The 12432-nt window shown below is 36.6% G+C and overlaps 1 protein-coding gene across 1 annotated transcript in view; it reads right to left on the bottom strand.

Annotated features, from left to right (window-relative positions):
• Positions 1-12432, bottom strand: part of trhde.L (thyrotropin releasing hormone degrading enzyme L homeolog) — a 313341-nt gene that overhangs the window by 112986 nt on the left and 187923 nt on the right. The window contains exon 6 of the mRNA XM_018241799.2: positions 12092-12229. Within this exon, the coding sequence (XP_018097288.1) occupies positions 12092-12229 (138 nt within the window). The remainder of the gene's footprint in view (positions 1-12091; positions 12230-12432) is intronic.

Here is a 12432-nt window from a genome sequence, read left to right as displayed (position 1 = left end):
AATAATGGAATCTTAGCTGTCTTAAAGCAATAGACAACTTTAATGGAACCAACAGGTCTGATTGAGAGCCAAGTACAGTTTACTGCAAAATAGACAAGGGTATTTAGAACATATCTCTTGCAACAGTTTCATGTTACACCCCTATACACATTTCTCTAAACAGTTGCAGTTAGGCTTCTATTCTGAGATAACATTCACTCTTGTACTTCTCTCTTCTTGTGACAGAGCCAGCAAATCACTTTGTTGTTGTAATTTGTGCCTACTTTCTCGAATTCCTTGTTCCTGTTGCTAAGTGTCCCAGCTCTGCTACCTATGTTTAGACACTGTATTGGAGAGCACCACTGGTGTGAATTGTTCCTAAATGAATCATTCATAAGTAATCTACACAGAATTTAAAGTATAACAAGGAAAACAAAAAAAAGAGAGACACATCAGAGTGCCCATGGAGCCTACCTGCCTACAGCTTGGATTAAGCAATTTTTAAAAATTCCTCTCAATATATTTTGCATCTGCATTTTGTACCATCCAGCTTAAATAAATGCTAAATATCCTTCTCCGTATCCAATTTTTAACAAATCCATAACCTATTTGGTCCAAAGACCAAGAGGTTTATTTCATTGTCCTAAGTGACATCTGGCTCACAAAATGACAGTGTTATGATAACATATCTCTTTACCTCTCTGTCCTTCAATCATGGGCTCACACAAACCGGTCACTGAAATAGGTTGATGTAGTTAAAAAGTTGATTTATTCAATATAAAAACATCTAAAAAAGGAATCGTTTTTTTGTTTCGTGTCTTATGGCCACTTAGTTATAGGCCCACAAGGTGCAAACGCATAAGGCTATTCCTTTGTTAGATGTTTTTACATTGATTAAATCTGTTTTTTTAACTGCATCAACCTCTATGTGAGTGTTTGGTTATTGCCAGCCCATGATTGAAGAACAGAGAGTACCTGTAACTTAAGCTGAAGGTCTGGAGCAAGTGCATTCGAACCTCTGATTACCATGGTGAGTCAACCCTTGTTATCAGTTTTAAGAAATATTGGATGCCCTTCAAATATATATCTCTATACCTACCTTCTTCTTACTGAGGTAAGAAGAAGAAGGTACTGTAGGTTGCAGAATGGATATGGAGAAAATATAGAACTAAAGATATCTGTAGTAATTAAATGAAACCACTAACCCTGTATATTCTGTATTTTTATGTAGCAACCTTTCAACGGACAACCAACTGCAAAACATTATCGACAAGCTGTTTTACTTCACATTAAGCAATGTGAAGAATCCAATTTGCAACAGCTCATGGAAGTGCTGTTAAAAATATCCATTTCCAAAACATGCTCACATTCAAGCAAGATTGCTTGCATTCTGGACCATAGCTAATAATGGTCATAACAAGGAAAGTAATCAGGCTACAACTGTACCCCCACATGTACTGGCTAGTCATTATATAGCTACAGTTCAGTGTATTAAGATGTGCATGTGAATAGAAACTATGCGTCCAGCTGGGATTCTCAATTGAATCGTTTAACTCAATTTGGTCTCTATTCAGAATCCAGCAATGTCTTTGTCACATCTTTCTGCAAGTGAACTAAACAGTTCATTTATAAGGTAGCACACTGAAAATATATCACAAAGGTACAGAGTTTTGTTGACACCTGTTAGAACCACATTAATAGTTGTGTCTGATGGTTTTCTAAGCAGATCTGAAGGTCTTGTGCAATTGCCATACATGCATTTACACAAAGAAAGCAAAAACTGAATTGTACTGATATTAAAAATTTTAAATACTGTATTCTGTACAATCCTTCTCACAATTACATTAACTGGGGTCATGTAAAAAAAGTCTTAGATTTGCCTAATACTTTATGGCAAATACTTTATGGCAAAATTATAAGTAGCAAACAAAGCCAATACTATGATAGATGTAAAAATGGTTTAATTTCTGGTGCCAGTATCTCTTTAATAAAGAAGTAGACTATAAATGCTACACATCAAGTTTTTATCAGACTATGGCAACCATGTGCCTCCTGGTAGACATTGTATTCTCTGGGCTGCAGTCAGTTGCCTGAGCCTAGGGAATGACTCATATACAGTACATATGTAATATAAAAGTCAGTCAGTCATGTAGCATCAGTTTTTATCACAGATTAACCTCATTTTTGCTTGATGATCTGCCACAACCCCACCTTATTTTTCAGCAGCACAGAGAACACTGAGCATGTGTAGTATTAAAAGATGGTTTAAAGAACATGTATATCCCTCCACAAAAATGTAATCAGTGAACAGTCTCTTTGAAATCATTAGATAACTGCCACTCTGGTTGTTAAAAGGTTAGCAGTAAGGCTGCAGCATCCCTTTAATCAGTTAGAAATCCTTCCCCTCCTCTAACCCACTCTGCCCCCTGCCTCAGGAATGTGCTTTGACTCTTGACTTATGAACATGCTCAGTTCTTTTTAGCTCAGATTACTAAACACACCCTTCAGTCTAAAAGTCAATGAAGAGATAGCATTACTGGTTCCCATAGAAACTCTGCTCTAGCTGTCTGATCCTAGTTTTTTTCATAACCACCTCTCCTGAGCTCAGCTTAACCATTACAGTGCTCAACCCCTGCAGATTTTTTTTTCAAAGTATTTTGTGTCTGTGTAACCCTGCATTCTGCATTGCATGAACTTCAGAGTATACATAGGTCCTCTCTGTCCTGTTTACAGATGTCAATGTTACTGATGATGAAAATGGCTGCCGGGTGAAAACTGCTATTTGTTTTAGGAAAATGTGATGGTGCTGGCAAATAGAGGAGGTATAATACAAATGGTGTAGCTTGGGTGGGGAATATATGCCCAACTTCTACTGTATACATAGTAAGAAAATGTAGGTCACAGTTGGGAGAGTCATTAAAAATCTGTCAACACAACTGTTCTCTACATGCAGTATGTTGGGATTGTGAGTTGGAAAAATGATGCACTGCTATAGAGCTGTCACATCAACATTTTGTGCTGGTATGTTTGTCAATGGCCATGCAAATTAGGATTCAGATTCGGTTTGGTATTTTGCTGAATATTTAGTGAAGGATTCGGGGGTTCGGCCTGACATTACATGATCCCTAGCATGTCATCCAATCATTATTTGCTATTTGTTACATCTAAGTCAGGTAACTAAAACTTCCCCCAAAGGCTTTAATGCAGCTTCTGTTTCCTCTAACTGTTCGGAAATGGGTCCTTACATATAACATTTGAGGTGACAGATAGCTTAGACATCCAGTTACTTTCAAAATATTATTTGCTGTTACTTACTACCATTTGGATAAAAATAATGAAGCTAGTAAAGACACAATAAACTAAAGCAATATATAAAGAACTGGAGTTTGTGTGCTAAGAGAAAATAATAATATATAGATACCTACCTGTATATTGCCAGAACAATGGACACATCATTATCTTACACTAAATATAATAGTGTTTAAGTTCTGGGGTTGTCTCAAAATGCAGACAGCATTACAGTCAAGAAGAAGTAAATAATTTTAAAAAAAGCACTGTGTCATATATTTTGTCAGATGAAATTCTAAGCTGTCTTTGTTACTGCTCATACTGCTGACCATTTAATCTGTACATAGGGATACTGCAAGCTGTTTAAAGACAGCAACATATGGAGAGATTTAACATTTATGGTAATGCCATAAAGCTAATAGTTTCTGGTCAGCTGGAGAGAACACTGTAACAGTTATATTGACACCTCTTGATCCTTCTCTTCTTGCTGTATTGCAAATGGTGGACAGAATTGTGCAAGTTTCAGTAACAATATAACCAACTACACAAACATTACAATGTCTTTCATTTGAAAGGGGACAAAACATTTGCACCAACCCCAGGACTCCTCATTGGCTACCCTCCCTGCTTCCTCTCTGTACCACTTGTTACTGTCAAAAGTGTGCTTATGTGTGTATCTGATATAAAAATACAGAGTTTTAGAGCAGGGTTGGCAGACACTATTTTCTGTCCGAAATGCCAGCAGTAGCTTTTAGTGTCCTTTAACAGAGCTTAAATTCACATACAGTATTTGCTCCCTTCATACCATTATCTCTGACCCAGGGGGACATTTTTTAATAATTTACATCCATATTATGGTTAAACCACTAACTATAGTTAACATGTACATCCATCCTCCATTTGAAGACAATATACTAAACACGATTATGAACAAAATATTCACCCTACCTCTATCTCCCTTGTAATAATGAGAGATTCCAACAATGGGCTCAATAACACCCTTGACAGACAACCCAGACCTACACGATTCAACCAATACCTAGTGAGGTGGCTAAATACATTTCCTTTAACCGACCTACGGATATATATGTGTTTTAGTCCCACCCATAACACCCTCTCTCATATTGCACTTGGCTCAGTAGAAACAGCAATAGCCACCACTAAAACTCAAATACTGACAAGAGGAATATCCGGTTCATTCACCCATAACTTTGATGTTACAAATATGCCCTGGCCCACTGCATGGAATCAGGCACTGTATAAACAACTCAGACCTGGAAGAACCCATAGACAATGCAATTACTGAGTTCTTAACCTTAAATAACAACATGGCAACCCATAATTTGGGATGTCCTGGAGGCCTATGTTAGGGGAGAATACACTACCCAAATCAAATACATCAAGAAACAGTCTGCACTATACATACATATCAAAGAGGCTATATATGTAAACAATCCCAATCCTGACACATGGCAAAACTATCAAGCAGCACTTTTCCTTGCCTAAACTGAGAGTCAAAAAAGCCATAATCTACCATTAAGCCAACATTCTAGAATCGGCAGAAAAATTTGGGAAACTTCTAGCCTACATCAGTAGGGACCCAGACCAGCTTACAACAATACCAAGCATAAAAGACAAATCAGGGAATCTTACCTCAAATCCCAAACAAATTAACAAAGTCTTCAGAGACTATTACACAACCCAACAGCTCAAAATTGGGAGTTGAAACTAATGAAATTCAACAATATCTAACATAAATTGATATGCCAACATTGGATGGGAAGGGGCGCCTCCTCCTAGACACCCCAATAACAGATCAAGAAGTGTTTGACAGCATCTACTCCTTCTGCCAAAGTAAGATGGACTCCCTATAGAATGTTACCAGATCTACCAAAAGGAACTAACCCCTAACCTGGTGAGGCTGTTTAATGGGCTAGGAAAGGGGGCCCCCTCCCTGACTCCATGAAAAAAGCAATGCTTATAGTAATCCCTAAACAAAACAAAGACCCTAAAGAGTGTGGATCATACAGACCAATATTTTTAAAGAAATGTGATGCCAAGATCCTAGCCAAGATCCTTGCGAGACGCCTTAACAAGGACATCAGGCAAATGGTCGATAAAGACCAATCTGGCTTTATGCCTACTAGAGCCACTGATTTAAAATTCAAATGCCTCCACACAAATCTTGGGGTGTCACATGACTACATAAGATCCAGAGTAATTGCCACCCTAGACAATGAGAAAGCATTTGACTTGGTGGAGTGGCCCTACTTGTGGGCAACCATGCCATATATGGGATTCCCAACCCACATCTCAAAATGGTTTCAAACACTGTATAGATCCCCAGAAGCCAAAATTCACACCAATCAAAATATCTCACAAACCTCCAGTCTATTCAGAGGTACGAGGTAGGGATGCCCCCTCTCCCCCTTACTCTTCGCCCTGGCCATGAAACCCCTGACCTGTATGATAAGGCAGACTCCCAGAATAGAAGGGCTTAAGTTGGGTGGAATAATCGAAAAAATATCACTGTTCGCAGTGGCAAACCCAGAGCATGACTTAACAGCAGTTTTAGACATACATTCACCACATACTCTGGAGCAAATCTGCACTGTTCCAGATCGATAATCTACCAGCCCCAGTACCGGTGCTACCAAATGGGCTAAAATGGACTGATGTCTTCAAATACTGTACCTTGGTATCAACATCCACAAAGACCTCACCAAATATGTGGAACTGAACCTCACACCAACAATGCAGACATTGGAGCAGAAGGTGAAATCTTGGACCTGTCTATCTCTGCCCCTTAAATTCATCTATATCTTTAGACAAACACCCATTAAGATTCCCACCAGTTTCTTCCTAATACTCTGAGCACTCCTCACACAACTATACTGTGTCTCGCAGCCCCCGACTTATTCTTGTACTATTTATCGGCAAAAATAAGAATGGCAAAGCAATGGACAGCTCGCTCCATAGACAACCCTGTAACACGCATAGAGGCTTAAGAAATTGGGTCATATGAACAGCTCAAAAACCTTCTGTACAGAGGCTGTAGTTACACGACCAAAACAACCCCACCCATGAGAGCAGGGGTTTGGGCATGAAACACAGCCCATAGCCTCTTTCCCAAACTGTTGAATCACTGCTCAAGATATACTCCAATTTGGCACAACCCAAAGCTACCACACCTCCAGACTATCCAGCTCCGACATGGCATCCACACCAAATTTAAAGGGTCCAACATCTGAACCAGCCCAACTAGAATTTAAGAACAAGCTTATGCCAACATCCATACCAAGATAATGTCGTCCTACTACACCCATCTGATTCTAGCAGGAGACAACACGCTAGGTAAGTTTCTTAGTAAATGGGAGAACAACATTCCTGAACTGACCACAGACACTTGGAAGGAGGTCCTAGGCTCAATATTAGATAACATAATAGCATCCAGAGACAGATTGATACAGATTGATACAATAGAAATTCCTCCACAGAGCATACCTAACTGTTTACTGGCTGAGTGGCTGAAATGAAAAATAAGGTTCATAAAATGGATGCAAAATTGAGGACACATTGACCCTGTGAGAAAAAGTACTTAATACCTTACATCAAGGCGAGTACCAATGCATTTCTTTACTGATGAATTATGGCCATGTACAGGGGTGTAACAATTGCGTGCTGCCCCCCCCCCACCCACCAGAAAAAAATTTTGTAGGGCTCGGCGCACACAGCCACTCCCACTTGCAACCCCCATTCCTGCCGCAAGCTCGCACAGGAGTGAATGCATCAATTAGTGGAAGAAGAAAATGAACGGTGTGGAAGGGGATTTGGACGCTAAAGAAGAAGCAGACCCTGCTGTCAGGGCCCCCTTCGTGTGGGGTCTGCTTCCTCTATGGTTACACCACTGGCCATGTGCACGCACTCACTCATGGGAACCCTACTGGTAATTATAAAGTTACCTTATAAGGTTGTACCAATAGCTATAACTGACTGGAAGATATAAGGAGTAGAACAAGTTAAGGAAAGACTAGTCCACATGTTCGGTCTCCATGGGACTGAGTGCTACTCTTCAGAATATGCCCAAGAGTAAAAATAAAAAAGTGTTGATGATTTGTTGTTGTTTGATTGCAAAGTGACAAATATCATGCTTCCCTTCAAACCTGTTTACAAGAGGGCTGAGTGCATTAGAGTATAATCTTAACTTTAAATATGCAAAATATGTTTCAATTCATTTTCCACTACAACTCAAAGTGTAATACTTTTTCTAGCACATGCAGAAGAATTTATTTTTTGATTTACATATTAAATTATTGTTTTCTATCTAAATCATTATAAACTATTCATGTAGAAAAATAGAAGTTTCCCCAAATTTCATTTATATACAATTTCTCATTTTCTGTATTCATACTTACTATTCATACATTAAAGTGTTTAAGAATACACAGCACTTATTATGTAAACTTTGGTACTAAAGATATTTAAGTTTAATTAATTCCACAGTTTATACTAAACAAAAAAATAAATACTAGATCATCGTGTAAAGGTTCATTTCTTAAAATTGCAGGCAAGTTAGAAGTAAATGAAACAAAACACAAGGTCAGCTAAACAGCTGAGTAGATGGGAACTGAGAGAGACAAAAGTAAAACTAAGATATAAATTACCATAAATAAAACTATTGTTGTTAGAAATTGAGAAATTGTAGCTTGGAAATTAATGAGCAAATTTGAACAGCATTTTGTAGCAGTTATAAGCTGTTGCTATAGCAATTTTTAGATAAGATGCAAAAGTCTAATAAGTTAACTATATTAAACAATTAGTACAAACAAAGCTAAACAGGGGGAGCACAAATTAAAGTGCGCAGTTTATGTTGGTAGCCAACCTGCTATACATATTCAACTAAATCCCTTGTTGCTACATAAAAAGTTTTAACACTAGAAAACATTAATAATCAGTCCAAAGCAGTACATCAGGGTTAAGAAGTTCTGAATTGGCTAGTTCAAATAGTTTAGTACCCAGAAATTTCATTTATTTTTGATAGTTTGCTCCTATTTTTGCCCTTTATATATCAATAAATAACCAATTCTTTACCCATAATTCTCAATTTACAAAGTACAATACTCTTTTCAACAACACTAATATGTGTTTATTGGTTCAAAAACCCAACATTTCTGTTACTGACTGTGAGCTTTCTCAAGGGAACAAACCCCCAAAAAATATATATTTGTATATACACAAATATTAACTATTACATATTATAGTATTATATATAACATACAAAATATTAGTGAATATCACATTTTAGAGAAATGTTTATTTATCATTTTAGGCTGTACCAAGTAAGGTACTAAGAAGAAAGGAACTAAGATGATAAATAATCATGGCAAGCTGTGGGAATGTTTCAGTTAGTCAATAAAGGTATCACCTTTATACCATTTTTGTTTTATATGAAAAGTTTCACCCTATAACTTTTTGCCATTTTAGTATGACCTGTGGAGGAACAAGCCTGTATCACACTATTGTGAATTAACCTGTATGTATTAGGGTAAAGGAGAAAACCCACACAGACATAGGGGCAGATTTACTCGAAGGCGAAGTGGCTAACGTTAGCCTCAATTTGCTATCGTTACTGGCTGCAGGGACACCGGCAATTTATGCAATTTATGGGCGCAGGCGTCACTTCGCTAGTGAAAGAGATAGATCCTACGGTCATTCACACTCTATCGCCAAAAATTCTGGCGTCTTTTCCTTTTTTTCAGAGTGATAGCCTGCAAAAGTCCTTAAATTTTTTTTGGGGTAACTGGGTTCCCCCATACATTTTCTAACATACCGAACATTAACTATACAGTGGGCTCATGTGTAGGGCATTATAACAACTCTATTTTCTTTATTAAGGTTCTCTGGAATTTACTGCAACATATATGTCCATTCAATTTCCTGCCGTATAAAAATTAACCTGAGCTCAAGACCTCTAGTGAATCTGCTCTAGGCAGAAATGAAAGTAACGATAGCGAAATGTCGCCAGCGTTCAGTGCCCACAAGGAAACTCCGCATTCCAGTGAATTAACGTTGTCTGAGCGAATTTTCACCTGCTGAGGTGTAGTGATGAGTGTGAAGCGGTAGCTGGCGAATTTTTGCTCTCGAGTAAATCTGTCCCCTAGAGAGAGCACCTTTCAAATAGTGCTCTGGGTGGAGAAGGACCTTGGAACCAAAAGTTCCAAGGCATCAGAGCAAACCACTGTGTCCCCATGCTGCTGTCAGTATAACCTACACATCTTTGTAGAAAACACACCAAGGTAAAGGCATGTAACACACAATGTTGATATTTTTAGCTAAATGTTTCATTTAAGGGCTTTTTTTCTCACTGTACTGAGGAATGTTAGTCAGCAGTAATTATAATCAGGCTATGTTGATTGCTGAAATGAGGACACAGTAGTAATGATTACTGAAGAATGCATAGTCACACTGGGTTTAATTTATGCTAGGAACACCAAATACTACTGCTAGTGGCGTACAGTTTATTATACAGTATGGCATACTAAAGATTTTAGATTTCTTCTGTATTCACAAATCAACATTATATTTCAAGTCAGTTGTATATTACAGTGTCTGTATTTTTACAGTCTAAATAATTGTAGTTGAACATTGCTGCGGAGGTAAAGTTTTCCCACCAGAATTGATATGCCCTAATTAGTTATAAATCTCTATGAATATTGATATGGCCCCTTGTGAAATTTTAACCACTGCAGATATTACAACACTTCAGTGTCTTCATTGCTTGCTTTTGTGTGCAGTGCCTGATTTACAAATATACATTAATTTACATAAATTCACTATACGAGCAAAAGTTATTAATTTTATAAAACGTAACAATGGAAGGATGGTTTTATTGAAAAGTTTTTACAGAAATAATTTACATGAACTTTGATTGCCTCTACAATTTTTCTAGGAGGATACAGCCATAGCGAGAGACCGAACAGTTCAATACAGAACAATGCAAAAGAAAAGTTATTTTTTTCCCACGCACACAGAGCAGGGGCAGGTATTCATGAATGAATCAATGGAAATGATGAATAGTTAATGACAAAGTAATAAACTCAGTGGTCCTTGTAATGCTGCATCAATTATATATTATAATCCTTGAACAACTGTAAAATACAGAACCTTGAAATTAATAGACAAAACAGAGCACTCTGAAAAGTTATATTTGTATACACATAATATTAAATACTGTATTATTAGACTATACAGTATATTTGAAATTGAGCACATATATAAGGTTTTGGTATGTGGTTTGTATGTATGCATGTAGAATGTGCATTTGTGTGTGGGGTGGGATAAGAGACCTTAGCAGTGTATTTAATGATGTGGGATTTAATATAAACCACAACCTCTATGTTGCATGCCTCGCTATATTACATAACTGTGTTCTCTATTTATTTGCTAAACTGTAATTCTGACTAGCTTTCTAACTAAAAGGAGAGGGAATATAGCATTAAGGGGCATATATCTAAACGTTTGTAAATTATTCTGTAACACAAAAAGATGTAAACACTGGTTTAAAATAAATGGCATACTTGTGCTTCTTTTCTTGTACTCCTTAAACACAAATGATTGCCATGCATCACGATAACAACAGCACTGAGATTATCTCAGTATGTACAGTGCATGATTTTTATGTCAGACTAAAGCTGAATACACTGTTATTAAACACTCTATACCTGACAATTCACTGAAATCATTAAGACAAATTCAGCAGACGAAGATTTTTTTGAGTATAGTAATGTGCATAAAGTACCTGAACTTATTCAAAGCAGTTTTTTTTTCAGTTAATACCATTTTTATACTTGCCTACACTTGTAGAGTATCTTATTATATAAATATGCTTAATCTCTCTGTATTTTCTGTTCATATTAAAGACATTTAGGTCCTTATTTAGCAAAATCTGAATTTTTATAAGTATTTTAATAAAATACTAGAATATGTATTATTAAAAAAAGCACGATTTAATCAGATCGGGGATAAACTTGAAAAATTTAGCAAAAATCCAAATTGTGGAATTTTTTCACAAATTGCTCCATTTTTTCGGGCTTTTCCCCGAAAAGTCCAAAATAGTTTGATTTTCAGGCTAATACCAGGGCAGATCTATATGGGACCTCTTCCATTGACTTATATACAACCTCGGTAAGTCTGAGATGCCGGATTTTCAGAGTAAGACTTTTTCCATCCTTGGGATATAATAAATATTTAAAAATTTCAGGTTTTTTTCCCACTGAAAATTCAGATTTTATAGTAAAAAATTTTTGAATGAAAAACATCTAATTTCAAGCTGTTTTTTGTGTATTCCCTTTGAATAGGGAATAGTCCAAATTCGATTTGAATTTCGATTCGAACAAACCAAATTTTTTTTACATGTATGTATTTTTTTATAACTGTAAATAGGTGTCAGGGAGCCACAGCACCGTACAATGCATAAATGGGCAATATATAACAGTACAATATATAAAAAGTATATGCAGGGAGGACAAGTCAAATAATAGACACAATAAATATGCACAGTACACAAAGCTTATATAAGTATATTGAGCTTAAGTGCAATGTGGTATGAAACACAGTAGGAAGGAGGTCCCTGTCCCATAGAACTTACCATCTAAGTGACAAGACATACATTTTACCTTGAATTGTATACACATTTAATTCTGCATTTGATAAGAAATACTTCAAAATCATGTTTTAGTGCAGTTTTGATTGGATTTCCAGGAACTGTTAGCTTTAGATAAATTAATATTTATATGTTACATGCAGGAATTCTTTTAGCCCATACCTTTTTGTAAGCAATCCAGTCAAACACACGATCAATATCTGTAGCCTTCAAAACCTCTTGAGAAACTGGATGTGAACTAGCCAATCCATCTAACAGCATGACCTCATGTAAGACATCTGTCAGAAATCTTTGCTTTTCCTGAAAAAACAGAGATAGATTTAAATTTTGATTTACTTGTCTAGAACACAGAGGAAATAATTTAAACAGCAGTGGCATTAAGTTGACAAAAGCATCCACAAAGATATGTTCTGTCCACAAACAATAAAAATATTAATAATATTAATAATAAATACATTTCTCTACTATTATCAATACTAAAGAAACTTTGGAAAGGTAACCAT

This window comes from Xenopus laevis, chromosome 3L, assembly GCF_017654675.1.
Source record: "Xenopus laevis strain J_2021 chromosome 3L, Xenopus_laevis_v10.1, whole genome shotgun sequence".
In the NCBI taxonomy this organism is placed as follows: Eukaryota; Metazoa; Chordata; class Amphibia; order Anura; family Pipidae; genus Xenopus; species Xenopus laevis.
This window is presented reverse-complemented; position numbering and strand designations above follow the sequence as displayed.